Source organism: Cygnus olor, chromosome 9, assembly GCF_009769625.2.
Source record: "Cygnus olor isolate bCygOlo1 chromosome 9, bCygOlo1.pri.v2, whole genome shotgun sequence".
Taxonomy (NCBI): Eukaryota; Metazoa; Chordata; class Aves; order Anseriformes; family Anatidae; genus Cygnus; species Cygnus olor.
In genome coordinates, this window is record NC_049177.1 from 24,850,061 (window position 1) to 24,874,319 (window position 24,259).

At 42.6% G+C, this 24,259-nt stretch overlaps 2 protein-coding genes across 3 annotated transcripts; one reads left to right on the top strand and one right to left on the bottom strand.

The window, feature by feature from the left end:
* Window positions 1-860: 860 nt before the first annotated feature.
* GFM1 (G elongation factor mitochondrial 1) lies at window positions 861-23,976 on the bottom strand. 2 transcript variants are annotated; one of them, XM_040567692.1, is made up of 18 exons: window positions 23,873-23,976; window positions 23,043-23,195; window positions 22,267-22,399; window positions 21,854-22,058; window positions 20,988-21,104; window positions 20,253-20,403; window positions 15,951-16,105; window positions 14,769-14,853; window positions 13,998-14,135; window positions 13,210-13,311; window positions 12,489-12,545; window positions 11,952-12,089; window positions 10,879-10,961; window positions 4,550-4,712; window positions 3,476-3,620; window positions 2,637-2,797; window positions 1,703-1,756; window positions 861-1,236 (listed from the first exon to the last, which is right to left on the bottom strand). In XM_040567692.1, exons 2-18 carry the CDS (start codon window positions 23,049-23,051, stop codon window positions 1,105-1,107), a joined length of 2,028 nt encoding a protein of 675 aa, XP_040423626.1. In that variant the 5' UTR covers window positions 23,052-23,195; window positions 23,873-23,976; the 3' UTR covers window positions 861-1,104. The 2 variants fall into 2 exon arrangements, with proteins under 2 accessions (XP_040423626.1, XP_040423625.1); XM_040567691.1 differs by lacking the exon at window positions 23,873-23,976 and adding an exon at window positions 23,664-23,803.
* Window positions 5,293-10,767, top strand: LXN (latexin). The gene is made up of 6 exons (XM_040567699.1): window positions 5,293-5,524; window positions 6,245-6,307; window positions 6,879-7,053; window positions 7,641-7,777; window positions 9,894-9,956; window positions 10,546-10,767. The coding sequence occupies exons 1-6, from the start codon at window positions 5,372-5,374 to the stop codon at window positions 10,633-10,635; spliced, it is 681 nt and encodes a 226-aa protein (XP_040423633.1). The 5' UTR covers window positions 5,293-5,371; the 3' UTR covers window positions 10,636-10,767.
* Window positions 23,977-24,259: the final 283 nt, after the last annotated feature.

Sequence of the window (24,259 nt, forward strand, 5' to 3'; positions counted from 1 at the left end):
AAAGAAGCCCAGCCATTGCAGTTCTCTCTGCGTCTGGTAAACATCAACCATAATCCTGTGCCAGGAATGTAGTTGGTTTTGAACTGGAACTTCCTCCTCTGTTTACGGGAAATCTGCAAAAATGCTGTTAAGCTGAGTAGGTCAGGAAGAGAGAACACGCAAACAAAATCCAGAGTGGATCTTCTGGTAATAATTAAATGAAAATGGTATCTTCTTTTTCTCACCTAATTCTAACATCCTTGTTTTATCTGTTCTTTATGATTAAGCGAGATCTCATCAACTGATTACCAAGCTAAGCATCATCAGCAACATGCTCTCCTGACTAAGATTCTAAAAAAAGGAATCTCTTGTTTGGCTTTCTGAAAAGGAGCCAAGAAACCAAGCATATAAAATAAAACCATATTGCTCATAATTTTGTAAAGAGTTAACTTGTATGTACGTTCTTGTCAACTCTTTTCAAATGCCATGTACCGTAAGTGATAAGCAGATCTGGTGATAAGCAAGCAGCACTGACAGATGACCTTGGTCAATTCGTTACGACTTTGGAGGCTCTTTGCTTTGTTTCTGAAGAATAAGGAAGAAATACTGGCATTCCTCTGGACTATATGCTCTAAGTGAGCTGCAGGAGCAAAGGGTCTGCGCTTGGAGCACTTACATGAAAAATACTCGGTATTGGATGACAATTCTTCCTCCGTGCCTATCCAGAGTTAATATTTAGCCCGCTAACATAAAATTTTTAAACTTTCAAAGACAGAGAAGTAGTAACTAGCCTACTTACAAAACAATGATTTATCAAGTAAAAAAAATAAAATTATTTTAATAAAATGGATTGAGACAAATTTCAAGACAAATTATTATCAATGTTATAATATTTCTGTATTTTGTTAACAAGCAGCATTTACATCTGAACAATTCAGCTGTAATCTCCCGGTGAGACTTCTGAGCATACCACAAAGGAAGGATATTACGATGAAATTACAAGTCCATGTCCCACTGAAGCCTGCGCTTATCCAGCCAGGATTGACTGCTTGTATGGCTTGGGCAACCGAGCTTTTTGAGAAGATTGTGAAAAACTGTTCAATGTACTCAAGAGGAAAAAAAAAGTCAGCTCTTTGCTTTGCCCTTTTTTGCAGGAAGTCGTCCTGTTGCTTCGAGGTATTTGTTAATTATTTCTTCTTGAGTACTGGGCAAACATGGTTGATATTTACTGTATTCCATTGTATATTCACCCTTTCCCTGAAGAGTTGGAAAGAAAATAGTCAAAGTTAGGATGCTAAACGAGTAACCTTATTTAGCTGTAGGCCTCACCCAAATCTGTGAAATAACATGCAGCAAAAACTTACAATGAAGTATACAAGCAGTGTATACTGAGGCATGTAGATATAAGATACAAAAATAAACGAACAGTATCTGAACATTGTTTCTTTGATATTGTTGCTTTGTATTATTTACAACTCTGAATGTCTTCCCTCCCTGAAGTATGCAAGGATTTTTTGTCTGATAATTATACAGCTAGTGATAGCTATGTTAATTAAAAAACTGTTAAAGTAACAGTAATAGCTCTAATGATATTTTCCTATTCTTTGTGTTTCCATTTTTATCACTTTTTCTGCTGCATGTATTATGTCAACGCTGATGCAAATTAGCACACTTGATTCACAGAAATAAGAATCTTCTAGTGAAAAATCCTTAGAGTACTTACCTCTGTGCAAGACCGCAGCTCAGTGGCATATCCAAACATATCATTCAGTGGCACCTAAAATCCAAGCATATTATTCTTGTAGGAACAAAATATTTTTCCATCTACTTTTGGTTATCATCCAATTAATCTCAGTTATGAGATGAAGAGACAGTAAAACCTGGCACTCTTTGTAAACAATACTGATTTTATTATCTGCTTTCGTAAATACCTCTTATTTCAACTAATGTATATTCACAATGTATTTTCAGCAGAAAATCCCCAAAATCTCAGTTTGAACGTACCAGATACTGGAGTGTGCCAAATTCAGTAACCTGCATCACCTAGCAACAGATCACGACACTTGAAATATCAAAGGCTGCAGCTCTAAATACAATTTACGAAGCAGGAGTGATGCACAGTATGGTTTGTCATTACTTAAAGCTTTGCTGAGAGGATTTACCCTACCACCACTGTTAGATGTACATTTCACATGATCTAACATGAGAACGAATATATTTTTATAAGGGACATGAAAGGTGTGAAGAAAAGTCCTTTGCGCTTATCTGCAATTATTACAGTTAATGCAGTTACCAGCTGAAGGAAGACAGCTGCCAAAAAGATCCCCCTTAACTCTGTGCATCACTACTGCTGCACAGATTTGTTTCACTCCAAGGCAGCACAGCCAGCCAGTCTTGACAAAAATCAAGTTCTGTTCCTTTCTCTGACACTACACGATTTTAGGTTAATAAATACACTGCTCTGAAGCAGGACAGGTTTACAATAGGTTTACCAACACTGCACAATATGCTTCTACAAATGGAAAATTCATTATAAGCTTACCCGCTGAATAACTTGACTAAAACGTTTAAAATTCTAGCCAGTAAGAAAACCAGTTAACAGAGTCAAAAGGCAACAGTGGAGAAGAAAGGGTCAGGAACCAGCTACCAGCACATACCTCAGCATAGAGAGTAAAGTAACCCTCCAAGCCGTCTTGCCCTGTGATGACTCCATGCCGGCGATTAATTCCAGCTATGACTGCTCCCTGGAACTCAGTGGGTGCCATCACCTCCACGGCCATAATGGGCTCAAGTATACGCACAGTGGCATTTTCCATAGCTGGAGTAAAAAGAACATGAAATACACTCTTAAGCCTATCTAAATCGTACACATTAAATGATTTTGAATTTGGTCTTGCAAGAAGCCACCCAAAGCCACTCCAGTGGTAAGGCCAGAAGTGACAACTAAGCCATGCTTCCTATTGGATCCAAGACAACAAAAGTTAGCGGTAACATTAAGCTGTGCTTTGCAGGACTGCATAAATTAACTTCCAACTAAATTCACAGGCAGCTATATAAACTACAGAACAAGCCTGGTGTCATTCAGAATACCCCTACGGATAGCAAACAACTGTTTAATGGTTAATGCTGAATGTTTCTTATGGGGTGGAAGAATTCCAGCCCCCGCTACCTTTTATTCCAGAAATGGTAATGCTGTCAGGCACGTAGTTTGATAGAATGTTTTCATTTTTTTACCCTAATAAATATGAAGCTTTTGGTGTTTCTTTAATCTAACCTAGGAAAAAGGACTTCCTTCATACAACTATAAGATTAGTCTGCCTTCCTCAGAATTTCTATGAATTCTTGCGCATATTCTGCTCTACACAACCAGCCAGACTTTGAATATATGTATGGATACACCAGGCAACAAACCAACCTAAAGAAATGATGTCGTTAAAATTTGCTCCAACAATAAAGAAGCCAGTAGGACAACACATTCAGACTACTAGTTTTATACCTTGCTTTAGGGCTCCTTCTCCTGCTCTGATGAAAGAGAACTCGTTGGAGTCCACCATGTGATGTGCACCATCTTCTAAGACAAATCGGACTCCAGATATCTTGTGCCCTGACGTTAAACCTTTTTCACATGCGTCCCGGAATCCCTGTCAAGTAACATCTTAAAGTTAGTTTTTAGGCTGAGATTAAGCTTTAAAAAGATTGCAGTTAACAATGGCCTATAAAAAACACTAAACTTGGTCACCTTAACAACAGAAATTGTGTAATAAGATAGAAGACAAGGAAAAGGAACGTACTCAGGACTTTGTTTTGTTAAGGGGCTGTATGACCAAAGACTGAAAGAATGCTTTACGTGGAAAATGACTACTTCAACTATTTGATTGAAAAACAAGATTCTTTTGAGACTGCGTGTTTTTTTTTCCAGGATTTGGGGAAAATCTTGAAGTGTCACATCATGGAATAATGAAACAGTTCTTTTAGTTTGATTGAGGATTTCAAAGATCATGACAAGATCGAGAGAAAAGTACTAAAGTTGTATATGATAAATTATACAGTTACACAAACAGAAGAAGCCCACAGAAGTGGAGAAAAAAAAAGGAATAAAGGAATAGTTGGTAACTCATGCGCTAAATTAACTTAACTACAGTTACCTATATGTTTGGTTTCAGAGAAATCACAAAAGAGTTGCATGTTTCAGAACCAAGGATAATAATTATATGGCCACAATCAGAAGCAGAACATGGAAATTAAAAAGCAGATTTATCAGAAGGAGGCTTGTTTTACTGTCAGAAAAGAAAGCCTACCTTTCGTACTAAGGCACTGCTACGGAAATAGAGCAAGCACATGCTACCAAAGAAAACAAACAGCAGCTTCTAGATTAAGTGGAAAAGTTAGGAATGTAAGATATTAAGCAAAAGCATAGAAATTTGATTCAGCTTCCACCGAAATAATGGGAAAAGTCTCCTTGCCTGGGGCAAGACAGTCATAGTAAACGTTAACAGAATACTGGAAAAAAAAAACCAAACACAAGAATCAGTATTTCTTATATCACAGACATACACAAATCGCTTTGTACCTTTTCAACAGCGGGCACAAATTGTTTTGGAACATTCGTGCCAATAGTTCTGTCCTCAAATTCTAATTTTGTGTAGTCTTCAGGATCAAGGGGCTCAAGGACTCCTATAACTTTGCCGTACTGGCCTGCTCCACCAGTCTGTTTCTTGTGTGTATATTCAAACCTAAAACCAAGCAAAAACCCCACAGAACGCTATGTTACTCGTTACAGAAATTACGCTCTAACCATGGTTTTATAAGGAAGAAGTTACTGTTGTGCATTTTGCTTCACTCCGTTTAGCTACACTTAATCAGAAAGGCTGAATGTTGTGTGGCTGAAACAACAACTGAGTATATTCAAGTGCTCAAAGGAGGAACAACGCGTTTCTTCATCTTGCAAGCTGGAACCTATGAGCCTGTGCTGATTTAACAACTCAAAACACTTCTGTATATGGCAAGCAACGCTAATAAAGCCAGATTACCTTCGGGCTCCTTGCCTGCCTGAATCACAAGCTCTTATTTCCACACATACCCACGGTCTCCTCCCACAAAGTACTTTGATGTTAGGAGCACACTGGGCAAGAGTGATTAGGGGAAAAAAAAACATCAAACTGTGGTATACTTTTGGTTTTTTTTTAAGGAAACTAGAGGGATTTTAGAGGGATTTAGGTTTTTTTGCGATATTCAACCCTGGCTGTGTGGTTTCAGGATGTTAGGAGGGGCTATGGTGGTGAGGAGGAGGAGGAGGAGGAGGAGGGCTCCGAGACCGCTCCTCCCCACACCGCCGCTTCCTGCTGCCGGCGGGGACAGCCCTGCCGTGCCGGGTCGCCCTCCTCGCCCCTCAATGTCGCAGGGATCGAGCCCCGCGGCGGAGCTGCCGCCCTCCCACTGCCTCCCCGGCCGGGCGGCGGCGCTGGCCGCGGCCTTCATCGCGTGGCGCCGCGGGAGCCCCAGGCGCGGCCCGGCGCTGAGGGCCCTCAGCCGCGCCCGCCGCCAGGTGAGGCCCGGCCGCGGGGCCTGAGGGGGCGCGGGGCGGGGCGGGGCGGGGCGGGCGGCGCCTCCCTCAGCAGCGGGCACCCCGAGGCGACGCCGCCCGGGGGTGATGTACGAAATAGAAGCTGTGTTCTTGCCTGTTTTGACAAAGCTACTGCAGTGACTGGGCCCTTCTCCAGGCAGACGGCGTTTAATCAAGGAAACCCTACCTACAGAACCTCCGAAGCACACTCACTTAGAGGAGGATGCTCTTTTTGCTGCTGTCAGGGAGACAAAATTCACCACAGAGTCGTTGATTTGCCCCTAAGCCTGCTATAACCCGTGTTCTGGCAAAGCTAACACACTTGCTTAACTGTAGATTGCCGGTCCTGTAAAAAGACTTAATGCAATTCCTAACAAAATGCAAAATGTATGCAGTGTAAGGAACCCAAGTAAGATTCTTGTCTCAGAGTTTAACCAAGCAGTACACATTATAGGACAGAATCATACCGGGATACCAATGTGCAAGACCAGAAGGGAAGAGGCGGTACTAATCGGGTTCTGCACCAGGTGCATGTTGAATGAGAAATCTTGACAACGGCTGGAAAAAATAATAGCTCAGCTGTGTATGCATATTACAGAGTGACACTGCTGGAGTCTGTTTCACAATAACTAGAAACTTTTCCAGAATGCGAAGAAATTCAGCATTTCACAAAATAAATGTTCTTATGTTCTCCTTATTTAGGATATTGATGACGTCGGGCATAAATACCATCTGGAATTCATGTTAGAAGACATCTTTGACAAAGTGAGTTCAGATTTACTTCGTTAACACATTCTGCGGGCAGAAGTTGGCACTACTGATGTGTACTGAACAGCCAAAACTCCAGGCTGCTGATCTTAGCCAAGGCCAGTGGACACACCATAATACCTGGGGATTGTGTTTCAGATTTTTCTACATTGCTAATCAGAGGGGGAGGAAAAAAAGGCTGAATTTTACCAAAAGGGAATCACCACTTCCTACACCATACAAGCCCTGAGCATCTGATGCTTACTGCTATGACACCAAATTGAAGGAAATGACAAGGGCATTACAATGTCATTCAATTTCAAACTGAAGTTATGCGAACCCGTGACTCCACCTGAGTAACACAAGTGACATTCTGCACCACAAACATTGCATTATAGAACACTACAGAAGGAAAAGTGCTTTTAAAGTATATCCACAGAAATGCTATGAATGTAACCTTGTCTTAAATAATCACAAATCTCTGTGGGCCATACTCTAAGAAAATAAAAAAATAAATTTTAAAGTGTAAATTACCAATATTATACATGCATTTAATCAAATATTAATACCTTAATTAACTCTGTAACAGGACAGTACTGTTAACTGCACTGCTGAGGTTCTTTATCATCTGGGCAACAAAAACGCTGCTCCAGATGTGCAATTTACAATTGAAGGAGAACTTAAGAACACAGATGAAGCAGATAACCTATTCTACAATCGAATCAAGAGCCTGAAAAACGAGCTTGTGGCAGAGAACATACCAGGTACAAAGAAGGGACCTGGGCGAGAAAGAAGCAAGAGAATGTGTTCCATGGCCAGAAGCAAACCTGAGCTAAGTCCATGATCCACGTGGGAGCCCGTACTGTAGGAGCTGGGACCGAGGGGGATCGGGCCGTTAGCCCTTCTCTGAATACACGCTTCCTCGCTTTCCCTCATTCCGCATCGGTGTGTCAGTCACAACATTGCCAAGTTCATTCATCAGCTCTGAACTGCAGAGCTGATACATGATTTGCACGTGACTGCTCCTTGAAAACCCTCTGTAACCTCTTAATCTCTTCTTTATCTGTTCCTGGTAGCACACCAGGTGCCCAACTGCACTACTCTGGTCTGCACTTAGTGTAGAGCAACCCCTGCCTTGAAGACCTTACAGAATGCGTGTTAAGAGGAAGAAGTGGGGCACAGGGGTGGTATAGCAGCTATTCCAAGATCATATAGGTCTGTAACAGCAAGAAACATCAGCCAGGTCCCCTGAGTTTTAGCACCAGACCCTATCTACTAAGCTGTACCATCCCATTAATGACTGCGACTCCATGAATCTTGCTTGATGTGTATTTTTTGCTTTGTTTCCCAGACAGCTACGGCAATGTGCCCCCAGAAATGGAGCCCATCAGAGCGCTAGCCTGGGTTGCCTCTGGCTACGTGATATGGCAGAACTCAACTGAAAATACTAAGTACCAACTTGCCCAAATAAAACACGTGAAGCAAGTGGTAAGTTACCATCAGTGCCCTGAAAGAAATTTAATATTCAGGAGCTAAACAATTGTGGCACGTACCGAACTACAGCTGAGGCAAAGTTCTTAAGCAAGAAACCTCAGCTGTGTCTCAGCTGCTTGGTCTGGTTCATTTTTAAGCCAGTGTTTAAGCTTTTTGTTCCACCTGCCCCTTTCCTCTACCAAGTCATGAATGCTTTCATCGATGGACTGTTTATTTAGACTACTTCTCTTCCTGAATTTTGTTTCTAGAAGCAGTCTTTTTGTGAGAGCAGTATTCTATGCTTATTTAGTTAAAATAAAAATTTCCTTTCCACTTAGGGGTCATCCCTTTGATTACAGTTTTATATTACTTTCCTGCCTTTCATCTATAGTGTAGGCTGATCTGCCAGTAATCTTGCACCTGCACAACAGGCATTGGAATAATCTTGATTTACATCATGATCTAGCAATCAGTCACCATAATACTGCATGACATCTCTGCAGTACCCAAGATCTAGACAAACAGCAGTGGGCTGCATCTCAACTTCAATAAAATACAATCTACGTTGCTTTTTGTTTATACTATTCCAATCTCCATTCATTTGCTAGTTTAAATGCTAATCAAGAAAGAAAATACTGATTTAATTCCACACAACTTTTTTTTTCCCCAAACTTATCCTTAGTAATGCTGCTTTTTACTTGGGGGGAGTGGAATAAATTAATTTTTAGATGAGACATTCGTACTGCAGAAAAGCTTTTTTGTTTGTTTGTTTTAAAGAGTTAAACGACCCATTTAACAATTTCTGTAACATTTACCTCAGAGTTAGCTTTCTACCTGATGTTTAAAATTCAGTCAATTGGAGCATTGCTCCTAGACTTAAATCATCATGATAAGCATCAGTTAAGTTTATGATATGGAAACTGCATTCAGGAAAACACGTCACAAGACGGCGAGGGAACAGAATACCTCAGGATTAAATGTTTTATATTTCACTGTTTTTTGAGTGATTACAAGTACTGTGTTAATCCCGAGCAGCTAAGCTCAGAAATCTACCCTAAGCTCAGAAATAAATATAACTGTCAAATCTTAATACAGCTATTCAAATTGAGTCAACAGCTGCCATCATCAACAGGCCTTGAAGGCTTTTTACCTGGAAAGGTAATCTGTTTTCAGAAAAGTTACTATCAGAGCAAAAATGTTTTATTTTTAATTTAATAGAATTCTGTAGATTCTTCCAGTTCTTCTCTATTCAAATTGGAGAAAATACACTGTGAGTTAATAATAATTCCTAAAGTGATGGCCAACTTTAAACGTAGTATGTAAGCTAGATCTGAGAAAGCGGACTTTCTGTTTAGATTTTCAATATATTGGGTTTTCTTCCAAAAAGAAAGACTTTCAGAGCCCAAATATTTGTCCACCCAGCACAGCCAGTGGATTCTCATGAAGTTTTGGGTATGAAGGCAAGGCAGAAACTCATTTTGGGAGCGGGATTTGTTAACACTTTGCTCCCTCTGATGGCTATCTTAAAGTAGTTCACAGATGGTGCAGGGCTACACATGTGCAAGGTTTTAAAACCCTCTTTTACAAACCAGGTGAATTTAAGGATAAGGAAGACAAAAGACTATTAAGCCAGCTGTAATCTTTCTCTAGTAATTTTGTTCCTTCTGCCTGATGAGTAGTTACGTAAAGAGCATGTTCCAAAGGTCAGTAGGTATTCTGTTATTCACTGATAACTTCCTATACATTATAAAGCATTTGGAGTGTCTTGGAAATCTTACTCTGTTGACAATTTTATTCATGAATTTTCAAGCTAAACTGACACCTTATAGAATCAGATATTCCCTTTCCAAATAAGTTCCTAAAGTTATGATGTGTCTAGCTTCTTTAAAGGAGGAATTAGCATGGTTTTAAGTGTTATCTACAGTCTCAAAAGTGATTTTTAGAGTTCACAAACAAAACATTATTGTTTTGTTATAATGACTAAGCTACATCTGCTTTATTCATTAACATGAGCTGCCAGTTTCATCTGAAATGTATCAGAGACTTTTTATTATAACCAAAGCGAACTGATTCACTACTTTTAAGGAAGGGGGAAGTCTTAAGTTCAGCCCTTTTCATCTTATCTTTCCAGAAAAGAAGTGATGAGTATCTTGAATTTGACTACACGATTCTACTTCATGAAAATGTGTCCCAGGTAAAGTCTTATTTCTAAAAAGCTTTTCTGTTTTGGAGACTGCCAGCTGTGTAATGTCCAACTTGGACATGCAGATGGTGGGGCGTTCACAGATTTGGTGCCTGGAGGTCAGCTGGTGAAACGGGTGAGGTTAGGGCAACGATCACCCATCTGTCTCAGCACTACCTGCATCTGTCCCTAAGCAGACAGGAGACAACAGGTCTCCAATTTGTGTCAGGAGACTAATTTTCAACCGATTTCCTGCTGTTTCTTGCAAATGGCAGAGGTTCAATACAGTGGTCATTCACAGCTCCCTCCTCTTGGGAAATACGATTGGCCAGGGATAAAGGGAAGAAGAAGCTGCCAGCATCCTGGACTGCTTAACTGCATTCTAGCTGGAGCTGTGAACAGTGCTCCTGCAGGAGAACTTAAAACACTTGAACAATTCAACAGGACTGTGTGTTGTGCTGCTTATTCTGCACCGTTACTGGTACAGGATCAACCTAGTTAAAACCAGCCCAGGTATGGCTGTTAGAGCAGCCAGTTCCAGTTCAGTATTGTTCAAAGAAAACACCTTCTCACTTCCTGCATTTTTATTTTCTACCCACAGGAGATTATTCCCTGGCAAATGACAGTTCTTTGGCATCCGCAGCATGGCACTGAAGTAACACAGAACAGCCGTCAGCCAAAACACGTATAGGACGACTGCAGCATCTGATACAGCAATGGAAGAAGCTCAGATGCTACCATAAGCATTTCAAGGGGGGGATATGTAAGTTGGTGGGGTGGACACACAATAAAGCTACGAAGAAAGAGCCCTTGTTCAAACAAACATTTTCCCCTTCTATGTTGTGCTTCAATCTGGCACTTTCTCTACTGTGTAGTCAAATTCTGTGTCAAAACAAACAAAAAAAACTCCGTTGTTGCTAAAAAGAATACTTACGGCACAGGTGCAGATATGTTCTCTCTAAAGGCAACTTTTGGCTTTCCCATGGTGCAAGGGCAACCATATTCTCTGTCCATTCGCTGCAGGAAAAAAAAAAAGAATGAAATAGAGTTGTACCTACACCACGGCAATAATTTTATTACAAATCTTTTTGAAATGAGAAACTTGATCAGGGTTAACCAGTTTTTCAGTTTGGGACTGGACTGATTTGGGAAGTTTCTGTTTTTGTCTTTTTCTTTCCTTCAAGAAAACAGTGTTAAAAATTATGTACTGTCGTTTTGCAGTCATTCATGTTTAGGGGCTATAGCTTTACACAGGGAAAAGCAACCATGTGATTATTGATTCAAGTTTAAGTCTTCCAAAACAAAAGCCATCTTTTCTTCAGTCTTTCAACATTTCAGATACATCTGCTGTATCTAGACTAAAATCCAGAATAGGTATCAACTTGAAAGAAACAAATAAATCACTGCAAGTAACTATTCCCTCCTGCCTGCATCATCTCTCATTATGGAATGATACCTTTAAAAGCATGGAAACAGAATATTTCTCTCTTCTTGTAGGAAATAATTAACAGTAAAATTCATTATAAGCAAAGGCTGCTAAAGCAAAGTATAGTGCTTAATACAACATTTTTATGTCTTTGAACCAAAAAAAAAGTAAAAATATTCTAGACAGAAGCTTCATTTAAATAGATTATAAGCCTTCAAAATAGAACCACTAGAGAGAAGGAGTCTTCAGAAGTTGACTAAGAAGTTTACCACTTCCCTAAGCAGCTATTAGTGGTCACATTAATGCTGTGGTACTTTCTGCTAGGAAAACCTCAAAATAGCCGTAACGTGAGAACCATGATTTACACTAAAGTAAGTTTAGTTGTGCACCTGCAAAGAATCCTGCAAATTTGAAGAGACCTAAAGTACTCAATGCCAAAATCAGGCCTAAAGACTGGCATCGATTATCCTATCTGCAGATGAATTTTTGTATAGCAATGCAATGTCTCCACCAGAAAGGAAGAATTGTTGGTTGGCAAAATAGTCAAAAGCAGAGTCCATGGGTTCTGCTTTCCAAATTACCTGGGCATAGATTTCCAAGTGCAGTTCTCCCATTCCAGAAACAATGGTCTCTTTGCTCTCATCATCAAAATGGATTCTAAAGGTGGGATCTTCCCTTGAAAAGCGGCTCAGACCTTTTGAAAATTTATCGAGGTCATTCTAAAAAACAATTACACATGCAAAGCAAACATTAACTGAACATCCAGAAGTCACACAAAGAAACCTGAAATTTTCTCGTCAACTGCTTAGCACTTCTACTCTCACGAGATTATTTTCTGAAACAGCCGTGCATTTAGAGCTGCGTTTATTTCTCCAGTTATTTGAAGTCCATGTTTACCTAGCTCAAAGACACACATGTTCTTTACGGTTAAGTAATACTATCTAACACATCATTCAGGTAACGTGAATATGTTCTTAAGTACTTTCAAAAGAATATTTCACAACAATGCTCACCTTAGTCTATACGATTTCATACTTGACTGCTAACCAGCACAAAGTAATAAAAGCGGCAGAAAGAAGGCAACTCGGTCAGAAAAGGGTTGATTCACAGGTTCCTACCTTGTTGGAAGGCTTCATAGCTACCGAAATGACAGGATCAGGGATGTGAATTGATTCCTGCAAGTCATAAAGGAAGAGATCATTCAGTCAGGTTTTGCTACACCTAGTGACGCAACTTCTACAGAAAATGTTGATCACAAGAACTCTGGGTCACAAGCAGATGACTGCTTTACTTATCAACCTGAATCTAGTATCATTGTGTAAGTACAACAAAATTATGTAGTTCTCCTCAGGATTGCTACAAGGCTATGACTTAATAAATGCCATGCTGCCAACCACAGCATTTCCAATACTTACCTAGAGGCAAGCTGGTCTCTGTATGGATTCACGCTACTTAGAAGACTCTGCTTTCCATCAATTTTTGTAAATGTACGTATAAATAAAAATGATATCCTTACATCTGTATACAAATACATAGCTCAGTAGTATTCAGTTACCCACGGACAGCAAATGATGCAGTAATGCTTCCAACAGCCCGGAACAGTTTGATAACACTGCAATAGTGGATTTGATGTCAAGTATAGTAAACAAATGTGCATCTCTTGAGTGTACCATACTTCTACATATACAGCCTTCCTGAGGTATAACAATCACAAAAAATATTTGCAGTTGTGAATACATCAAAAATATTTGAACAGGATAAATGATTAAAAAAAATTACAACAAAATCCTAGTAAATTACTGTACGTGATGAGGCATACAGATGAGGAGGCATACTCACCATGGAGATGTCAGTGCTCGTTTTATCAGTGAACGTATCCCCACTAGCACAATCAATTCCAAACAACGCACATATGTCTCCTGCATAAACTTCGTTCACATCCTTAAGAAAGAAAAATTTACTGTTTAGAGGACACTGAAAAAGGTATTAGTGTATTACAAACTACATTTGGTTTTAAGCAGAGATATAAACACTATGTTTAAAAGCCTAATGTTAAGCTCCTTTTTTTCCCCCCATCCATTTCTTCAAAGCAAATGCCCAAAAAGTGTATCTCAGCTTGGATGCTAACTTAATTTAAGGATGCAAAGCAAGCAACAAAACATTTTTACAGGCAGTCGTGATCCAGCTTAAGTTAAGGAATAGAGTTAAGGAATTTTAAACAGGAAAGGGTTGCATTTGCAGCAGTTTGAGAATCAATTTTCGGTTTAAGAATAGTGTTCAATAATCACATGAAAGAAAACTGCTCTGTGTTTTGCCAATCCTATTTCCCTTCTCCCACAAGCATGGAACATGGAGATAATACCACAGCTAGTTTTCTTTAGCTGTCATCTCAAAGCCATCTTATAATGCTTCCCGGGCAAAGATTATTCCACTTCAGTGGGAATAATACACTGAAGATCATTCAGTTTCTTGTAGAGGTCCATTAAGTGCTACAGGCAAATATGAATTAACAACAAAAGCAGAAATTTGACATATCACATCATTCAGAGATACCTGAAAAGTGAGAAGCGTGTTTAGTAAGAGCATCTCAAAAGGCAGCCCGTGTGCCTGGACTGCCCCTCACTCACCTCCATGTTGTCTGAATGCATTCGGACAAGTCTTTGGACACGCACTCTCTTCCCAGTCCTAGTGTTATAAATATAATCAGACTTCTTCAGCATCCCCTGATAAACTCGAAGGTAAGTTAACTGCCCGAAACGGCCAGCCTGAAATCAAAATTCATTAAAAATCAAACATAATCCTTCTGGGAGTCAAGACAACTACTATGTGAAGTATGATCTGCACTGACTGACCAAACGATTCTGTCATGAATTTACACACTAGATACAAAAACGAAATTTTGTTTAGCATAGTCTCAGCTTTCACTTGGCTCTGAAAAGGAACTTGACATTTATTGGCTATTTCCTTTACTTCACCAATTTTACCAGTGCTAAGCCTTCCCAACAGAGGCACGCATTAGCTAACGATTTGCTCAGCCACTTTCCACATGAAAATCTGAACTGCTACTCTCTGGGCAGCAAGCAACCCATTTGGTTAAAACTGTATTTTTTCCTTTTTGTCTCTCTTATGTTCCATTATTTTCAGCTTAAACAAAAACTGGATTTTTCTCTGAAAGTATTTGAAATAAGCCAACCTTCCCCCCACAAAAAACACTTTCAGGTTTTAACTAAGAAAAATAAGAGAATTGTGAAGTATTTGAGGCCCGCAATCCATTTTAAGACTTCCAAATTTGGCAGTGTCTGATACATTTGTGGATACTATGGTTGGAAACCAGGTTTGTGTTTTCTACTGTTCTCTACTGTTTTTGCTGCATTAGAGAAAAACATTAAACAGCTTACCTCTAGTTTAAAAGCGAGGCCTATAAAAGGCTGGGAATTGTCTCGAGCAGAGTTCAGTAGGAACTTGGCTTTGTCCTCAGAATCCCTTAAAAAAAAAACAAAAAAAAAAAACAGGAATGGAACTGGAGTTTACGTTAAGAAGAAAACACAGCAGTCTCCTCTAAACACAAGTCCAGTCTTGGAAAGTCCCAAGGGCCTTTGGTTTCACAGCTTTATAGCACAGGCTTAGAAGATGCTGGATTGTTCTGTTCTTGCATTTGCAAAACAGGAAGGTTTCAGTAAGTGCCAGCAAGGGGATTATCCACCAAAACACAAAACAAGAGCACGTTACATACATTGAATTGCAGCTTGCACGTCACAGGTTAACTTGTCTGTACCGGCAGGTACAGAAGAAGGCATATAACAGGAAATGGTTGTGCCAGTGGCTGACCTAAAAGCAGCTGAACATGCCAATCTTCGAGGCTTTGCAATGCAGCTTTGTAGTAAGACTGCAATGTGGATGCAGAAGCACAGGGAAGGGATGCTGCAGAACTCCTCCGCCAATGCCCACAAGCCACATTAGGCATTTCAGCCCGGCCCAGCAGGCAGGTGTTAACATGTAGGGAATGGCCCAGCAGCAGCGAGGACTCAAAAATTCAGGTGACCGCTGGGAGAAAGTCATAAACTGTATTTATTAGCATCATTTCTATTTAGCTCTCATTGAGCCTGAACAACTCAAATGCATTAAGAAGGCCTGGTGACCACCCCTAAGCCACGACTGGAATGTGAAGGGCTGCTTGCTGCCTCTGATGTCGGGTTTCATATTTCTTAACTGTGATGGCACATCTACTTCAACAGCCATGTCCAAATGAATAAAACATCAGTTAACGTATTTCAGATGTGCTCTCTCCTCTAATGTAGGCATGATTTCAAGGGTTATCATTAATTTATAAGAGCTGTCTCAGCATATAAATGTTACGTTTGAAAAATAGTTAGTGCGCATTAGAAGTACAAGTATAAACAGCAACCCTGAAATGACAGGTGAGCTCTCCTACTTCTGGAACGTGGTGCAGAATTATAATTGCATTAATTAATGCAAATGGTAAATGGCCGTGTATTTCGTTACTGAAGTTTCCCGCTACAAATTGCACTGCTTTGAAACCTTATTCTAAGACCTCACCGAAGGTTAACGAACGTACTTACCCCTGGTTAAGAATAGCATAGTTCTCAACTTCTGAAGGATTTGGGAGGTATTCCAAGACAGCATCCAGCAGTGGCTGCACTCCTTTGTTCTTCAAAGCACTTCCCACAAGTACGGGGGTAAAGGACTGTTTCAGTGTTGCTCTTCTGATTGCAAGCTGGAAAAATTATCAGTGCATTACTGGCCTTCTGCAACAGCTTCAGGAGTCTGATGCAGCACCAACGTGAAGCATTCCAGACATCCCCTCCATCCACGCTGGCTATCTTTACTCCTGTAGTAAAGCAGCCACTCCCACAGTCTGCTGGAGCGCCCCCACAAAAGCCGCCACTACACCTTGCTCACTGGTATTCTAGAGAAGCAAGAGAATTCCCCCCCACGCCCTCCAACAACCTAAATTCAACTTAGAATTGATAATGCTTAAGAAATACAATGGTAACCCCAGAATATTCAGAAAAAGGTCCTTGATTCTGTGTTGATAAAGTCAGGATTCTTCAAGTCTGTCTAAGGCCTCTCATTCCCCATATTTAACTTCGTTGAGAAACAATACACAGATAGTTGTGAAAGCAAGATGAGACGCTTCAGCTTCTCTAAAATATGGAAAATTCTGCTGAAAGAGAAATTTTGGTAGTACAGAGATATTTGGATAAGTGTCATGCCCAAGGAATCACCATTTTTTGATGAGAAGTGCTTTAACACCACAGCAGAAGAACCTATTCACATCCATCTGCAGTTGCTGAAGTTGTGCAGCTGCCTCGGGAATCCTTCCAGGATCTCCTAGGGGGCTGAGGAAAAACCTAGTGGCACACCAGCCTCCTGCTTACTCGGTGCCTTCCACCCACGCTTTGCAATGTCATGCGATGCTTAACTGCGCACCAACAGCTTCCAGAATGGCTTTTATCGCTGTTGTCTGTAAAGGTTTGGAAAGGTGGGCAGGAAGGAACTAACCCCAGTCAGTTACCGAAGCCAGGACTGCTTCCTCGGCCTCACCTCTCCCTGCCACTAGAGGATGCCACCTCCCCGCGGACACGGCGGCCTCACTCCAACTGAAAGCAGCTCCTGCTTGCTTTGATAAACTGAAATAAATGGATTCTCCTTAACAGACTAAGATATATCACATCACCTAACCTGGAGTTATTTAGAGAACCTGAAGAGAGAAGGCTGAACTATCTTTATCACTAAGGGAGAGCGCAGTGTGGGCTATCTGAGCCAAAAGTGACAACGGAAAAAAACAAAAAACTTTGACAGAGCACACATAATATCCTTCCTTAAAATCGTTTTGAGAATAAGTGTTTCCTTCGATTTGTTCATTTAATGATTTCGGAAAAGTAATACAAGGAAAAAGTTCCTACATCAGCACTTCTGCTCCTTTGGCCCACGTCTGCTCTTACACACTGCAACGCTGCAAACACCCCTGAGCTGACGCCCAGCGTTTCTATCTGGCCACGTGTTTTCAAATAGAGCAACGTGACTGCAATTTACCCTCACCAACAATTATCTTTGGGGTGGGGGAGGCGCCCTTTTATTTCCTTACAGAGATTACTGTCACCCCGTGCCCCACTGAGCAGCTGGGGCACGTCAGCTCCCTGAGCGCAGCGTTACGGACGGCAGCAAACCGGGAGATGTCGAGCCAGCTGATCCGCAGCAACCACCGTGTGCGAGGACTGTGCCATCCAGGAGCGATACTTAGCATCATTCCTACGAAAAGATTATTTTCAGCGGAGACTTGGCTGCTGGCCACTGAAAGAAAATCCATCTTCGGGGACGTATTAGTACGAATTAACCTGCATCTGCAATGCTACAGCCATTATAGCTGTAATTAATTGGCTTTCAGAAGTGGGAAGCAGATGCATGCTGAATAGACAAATTCATTTTTGCAACAGATTTTCATCCCAGCAGGAGCTATCAAAAATAGCTTGGTGCTCGAAGTCTGTCACCTCTCACGGTGCTGGCGTATTCACATCTGTACCGTTCCCTCCTCTAGGTGGAGGGCTGGTCCCTGCAGGTCTCCAGAATTGCTATTCCATTTCTATCTTTACCTAAGAGAGACGGGCTGCTTTGAAACATGAACATAAAATAATATTTGATTACTGGAATGGCTAAACGTACGGTTATATCAATAAGAGCTACATTTTTTTGGTACTTCTGAAAAAAAGCCTTTTGCTTTTACTCCTCGAGCCAAGTGGGGATATTCAGATTCCTGCCTACTCCTCACCACCAGTAAATCACCCAGACAGCCAAAAACAAGGTGCGTGGGTTGTGTTTTGTTTCTTTAAACTCAAACCCAAGGTCTGTTACAAAGTTAAAAATGATCAAAGTTTAGTGGCCGTGAAGATTCAAATTAATTACCCCTGGGGGACCTGCAGCGCCCACCTGCTCTGAGCAGCTGCCAGCCCTCCATATGCTAAGGGATACAGTGGGCAACTTCCAGGAAAGCAAGCAGTGCAAATCTTACCAGGAAAAAAGGACTACTGCACAAAGGCAAGCAGGCATTGCCAAGGAGACAAATGCTCAGAAGAGGACTTCAGTGTCACAGCTCTGTTTAAAGTAACATTCTGATCACACCTGACCCGAGCCCAGCTGGCCCGGCGGGCTCCACTCACAGAAATAGCTCCTGCTCCTAACACGTCTCAGCTTGGCTCGGCTCCTGCAGCTACCCGCTGAGCACCCAGCGGGGAAAAGCAAAAGGAGGTGGGAAGTGTCACGTCGGGCAGACTTCGGCCCCCAGTGAGGCTCTGTGCAACACTCCGCTGCTCTAAGACAAACTGACCTGAACTTCACCAGCAGCTCTCTTAGGAAAAGCAGTCTGCCCGCGACACTTCTGCCACGGCTACCGGCACTTCACACAGCACTTTCGTGGTTTTTTTTTATTATTTATTTATCACATTAAGGAACTGGTCCCCTGTGGCAGTATTCAATCTTTGATCAATAACTGTTAACAGCAGCCACTGGAAGATTATTGTTCAAGTTAACTATACTCACAAATACTTGCACCAAGCATGAATTAACTCAATCTGTATGGCCATAACACAGCAAAAAGGGCAAAAAGCAACCACGTTGGAATCGTGCCTGCAATACAGCCCTCGGTACGGCTCCCTTACGCTACCGGCTGTCACGACACAAAGCCCAACAACTCGCTGTGTGCCAACAGCTGCACGTTGTTGTCCTGAGTCGCACACCCACTCGCGGGGCTGCGTGGTGCATGCCAGCTTGCTGAGCAGTGCCCTAAGGTAACTGTCCTCAGGCCACCTCCCGCTCACAGCACAGGAAAAGCGAGTCCACGTGTGGTACAGGCTGTCTTTGGCTGACTGGGGTAGGCAAGCTCTTATGCCTGTCCTGGCTAAAGCTAACACCGCAGTCGTTAGTCACCTGCAGTCCTTAGGGAAGGGACTGCGATCCACATAACGATCCATTACAGGACGTGCAGGTCGCCAAGTCTGACATAAAACAGCCTAAAACAAAGCACGTGTTTGTGTCTACTCTCCAGCCTTCACTGAACAGTGTAAGCAGATCTCACCCAGGAGCAAACAGCTGCAGGACCTGCAAAATAACGCAGAGCTGCAGCAGCTGGGCTTCGTAGGCCTCCCCACCACGTTTTGTTACGTGGACATGCACTTGAAAAAACAGGGATACCAAACTGCCCTGAGAACAAACACTTTTCAGTCTATGACCAGCTGATGTAGGAAAAATGGTGTTCTTCCTCACTTCTGTGCACATCCCTCTGTGTTGGCATGTTTGCCGTTTGGTATTTAAAGTATTTCATAAAATAAATCACGTACAAACCTTCCGCATCTTTCAAGAAATTAATTTTTCTTCTCTTTTGAAAATCTTTTTTTTGACCTAGATTCTTTTCCTCTGGAGTCTCCAAGTCATTCCCATTTCTTTCTGGTCTACTGCTCCTTTTACCCCAGACGGATGCCATCAACACAAATACAAATTAAGGCAGGATTTCCTAGGCCCAAAGAAGACTTACAGCATCTCACAACTGATTCACTACAGGATACGAGGTAAGTCACAGACATCAATAGCTGCACTGCAGGTAGGTAACAGAATGGCAAAAACAAGCAGATGTACCTTAGAGGTAAGCAAATGGCTCAAAGGGGCACCCACAAGCTCAGACTTTCCGATCAAAAGCCAAATTTGGAAGGGGCCCTCAGCAGGGATTGGACTGGGAGTCCACCTGCAGGAGGTGACGTCCTACAGAACTCAGGCAAGGAGAATTTCTTCAAGACTTCAAGAAATGTCTTAGGGAGAAGGGAAAAAAATCAGAAAGAACACGACGTTAAGAAGAAACACCATAAAGTTACCTTTAAGTCTGCAGCTGTAGGAATCTTTTCTTCCAAGAACAGCTCCCCAAGTTGATCATCCGAATTAGCAACACACTCGATCAATTCCCCACGCCGATCTGCAGCCTCTGCTCTAAATTCAGCTGGGATTTCATCGTATCGAACAGTCTGGCTAAAAACACACAAATAATACAACCACTCTGAAGGAATACCACACGGACCAGCCTTTCAATCAGCAGTCGTTGTGACGACCAGCCTGACCAAGAAAAATTTACTGTTGGCATGGATATTAAAAATAAATAAATAAATAAATAATTGCATTATTAACTCGCTATCTTTGATGCTTTGATGCTTTAGCAGGAAAGCGTTCTTCCCACTCACGGTAGGAGTTTGCAAGGATGCAGGACAACCTGATCAACAAGCTCACCCACATCTTATCTTCATCCCAGTAAGCTCATGCCAAATCTACACTATCTGCTCCGTTATGAAGCAAGTCTCCCGTCTCTCTGGGTGGCATGCATTGCTACCACCCCTTCACACCGCCGCAGCTAGCCAGAGATTCACGCTGAAGCGACCAGTCACTAAACCTGACTGCAGAATCATTTTGCTGTAATCTGGAGAGCTCAGCCCTAGCACAAGCTGCATCCCTAACTTTCCAAACAGCAGACTTCTTCATCTCTGAAGAAAAAGTATAGGTAGCATTACACATTCAAAGAGTGACTTCAGTACAAGAAATACGCAAGTTTCAAACCTTACCCAAATGCACCATCAAAATATATCGCTCTTTCTTCAATTAGATCTATAACTCCTTTAAAGTTTCCCTCCAGACCGATTGGAATCTGAACAAAAGCTGCGTTGTGTTTTAACTTGGATCTGAAAAAGAGAGGAAACATCGATTAGTTGAAGAAAAAACAGGCACTTCCATACATGTGCTCCAGATAGTCTTTGAACGACACCCCATTCCTACACCGTATCACCATATTCTGTTCTTTTAGCAGTGCCAAAATCTACCAATACTGATGAAAAATGCCTAGTTGCATTTTAACCTGAGTAACTGCCTGACTTCTATAACCCAACAGATACAGTGAGCAACTTCCATGGGAAAAAAGGCAGCACAAACTGCTTTCCGATTAATTACTTGATTACGGGAGTTCCTTCTCCCTTGCTGCACATTAACATATGTATCTCACAGATGAAGTTAGGCACAGAAAGGTGGCAGGTAAGAGGCACGCGGAACTTCTGGTATTTGAACCAGAAACTGCCAAACCTTGTGTCATCGCCCTGCTGTGAGCTACACGACATTTCCTACCAGTACCTAGGAAAAATTAAAAGGCTGTTTTTTAAAGTGGCACTGAATATAGTTACAGCATCAAAATAAACACCAAAAACCCAACTCTCAGACAGTACAAGTCTGGGCTGACGCTAACATTTGTTTTGCTCCCATTTTCTTGACAAAAGGGAGAGTTGTCATAGGTCAGAGTAAGATTTAACCTCGAGCCATGCATTATCTCCCAAAACGGGATTACAGACTCCACAAGAGAATGTTTTTCAATATTCTTAGTATTAATCTGCTATGTGAATAGTTCAGAATTACTTCACAGGTAAGTTAAAGTGATAGATACCTCAACTGCTGGACTGCTCTGGCTGGACTAGAGCCCTGTCTGTCCAGTTTATTGATGAATGTTACGAACGGCACGCCATAACGTTTCATTTGCCTGTTCACGGTTATTGTCTGGCACTGAACTCCTCCAACAGCACAGAGAACCAGAATAGCTCCATCAAGAACTCTCAAAGATCTCTCTACTTCAATTGTGAAGTCTACGTGTCCTAAATGACAATAATAAAAAAAAAGTTATTCATAGATAATAAAAAGTAGTAATGGTTTTCTCACAGCTGCAGAAAACAGCAACACCCAATGAAATCGGTCTCCAGACATACCGAATCGCAAGGTCAGTCACTAATGAGCACAAAGACGGCACCATGTTTTTTATATATGAAGGAAGAGCAACCTTGAAGCATTCAGAACTGCCATTACCTGGCGTGTCTATGATGTTGATGTTGGTGTCCTTCCACATGGTGTACGTTGCTGCAGACTGAATCGTGATTCCACGTTGCCGCTCCAGCTCCATTGAATCCATGACAGCTCCAACTCCATCCTTACCTTTCACCTTAGCAATAAATAAATAAATAAAAATTATTCCAAGAGTTTACTGAGAATTCTACAGGAGCAGGAGTGATCCTTCATACAGTGAGCATCATCCTTCACGCAGCAATGAAAAGGAGACGTGAGAGAATCACTGATAATTCTGGAAGTGCAAAGCAGCTTGATTTTTTTGCAGCTTCATCTACTACGCTAATGTGTTTTGCTCTCCTGAAGATCATCACCCTGAAAGAGGTTATCAAAAATCTGCCACAAATTAGGCTTCACTGTTAATTTAATAAGCTAATATATCTGAATGTAAAAACTATATCCTTATGTTCTCTGTTTCTCACAGCCTTCTCTGACAGTATTAAAAGAAACATGCATCTCCCATGGCATATTTACCAGAGATAGGGAGAAGTCTCGAAATATGATTTTAAGTATTCTGGAAGAGGGAGAACACTGCAGCAAATGAGGGATCACTTTGATTCCCTTCTTCTCCATTTATTTTTAAAGGGGCATCAAGGACAGCGTGCCCACTGGGTCTGTAGGCACGGCTCCCTGACCCCACACAGTAGGCTGCAGATGAACAAGTCCCAGCAGCGCTGCGATGGCACCCAAAACAGAGTCCACTGAGAGCTACCCTGCTCTGGCATCCCCCGAAAACTGACCTCGTGCATTTGTGCTATCCTGCCAGTGTAGAAGAGGACTCGCTCCGTTAACGTTGTCTTCCCCGAGTCGATGTGGGCAGAGATGCCGATATTGCGGATCCTCTCGTTGGGAAGGATGCCTGAGGAACAGTGTCTACAGACGTTCAGGAGAAACTGGAAGAGAGGATCATTGCTGGTTTAGGGAAGAGCAGATACAAATGCAGCTCAGAAAACTTCTGGTCAAGCTGCTCTTCTACAGCAAATTGCTCCCAGGGGGCCTTTCCGAGCATCCTGAAGCCCTCCAGAGCCCTCAGGAACCAGGCAGCCCCCCCAGGCCAAGGCCTGCTGTGTTGTCCTTTATCCCTATCCCCTTGATGGAGCCACTCCAGCTTTCCTCCGCCAGTCGGGTGCCTTCAGACAAACGAGGGACTTCTCCAGGTCGAATACAGATAACCCTTTTTTCCCAGAATTGCCACTTTTTGCCTCTTTTCCCCAATCCCCCTCCCGCCCCGTCACGGAGCGGCCCGGCGCAGGCCCGGTCCCCTCAGCGCGTCCCCGTGGCTGGGCCCTCTCAGGGCGCTCCCCGGCCCCCGCCGCGGCCCCTCACGAAATGGCGGCCGGTACCCGCCCGTGCCCCGCTACCTGCCCGCGCCGCCGCTGCTGGCGGCCCCGCGCCGCCCCGGCCCGCAGCGCCCGGAGCATGGCTGCTGCCGCCCGCCGCCGCCTCAACGCGACGCTTCCGGAGCGCGGCGCATGCGGGGCCGGCACCGCCGGGCCGGGAGCGGGGCCGGGGCTCGCTGCGTGCCCCCGGGATCGGGCGCCCCGGGGCCGCCTGAGGGGATTTCGCCTACGCGCAGCCCTCGGTGAGCGCCGGCAAGGAGGAGGCCCGAGCGCTTCCTTGGGTAGCGCAAGGGTAAAAGCGCAGAAGCGGGGCGTTCAAATATCGCCGTTCCCACGTTTGCCGGAATTCTCGTTTTTAACCAATGCTGAAGCTGCTCCAGCCTCCTCGCCCTGCCCTTCTGCCCTCGCCTTGCACGGGCACGGTAAAGTGAGGTGCAAGGCAGCTCCTGCTTTTCGGGGGCTTTGACACATAAAGGTGAGACCCTCAAAAAAAAATCCAATTCATCTCCCCCCCAGAAACACGATATTGGCTCATATTAGATGAAAATAAGGGCTACTTATACCAGGGAACCATGCCCGTGGACAGGCCTGGGTCCTGTTATGTAAAGGCTCAGGGT

Bases quoted from the DNA above. Each gene is read 5' to 3' on its own strand.
- LXN (XM_040567699.1), top strand. From the start codon at position 5,372: ATGTCGCAGGGATCGAGCCCCGCGGCGGAGCTGCCGCCCTCCCACTGC. The intron at 7,054-7,640 runs GTACAAAGAAGG...TTTGTTTCCCAG, and splicing joins TGTGGCAGAGAACATACCAG to ACAGCTACGGCAATGTGCCC. The intron at 9,957-10,545 runs GTAAAGTCTTAT...TTCTACCCACAG, and splicing joins TTCATGAAAATGTGTCCCAG to GAGATTATTCCCTGGCAAAT.
- GFM1 (XM_040567691.1), bottom strand. From the start codon at position 23,723: ATGCTCCGGGCGCTGCGGGCCGGGGCGGCGCGGGGCCGCCAGCAGCGG. The intron at 14,854-15,950 runs GTAAGTACGTTC...TTTTTTTTTAAG, and splicing joins TATGCTATTCTTAACCAGGG to GGATTCTGAGGACAAAGCCA. The intron at 10,962-11,951 runs GTAATTTGGAAA...TTTTTCCTGCAG, and splicing joins ACTTGGAAATCTATGCCCAG to CGAATGGACAGAGAATATGG.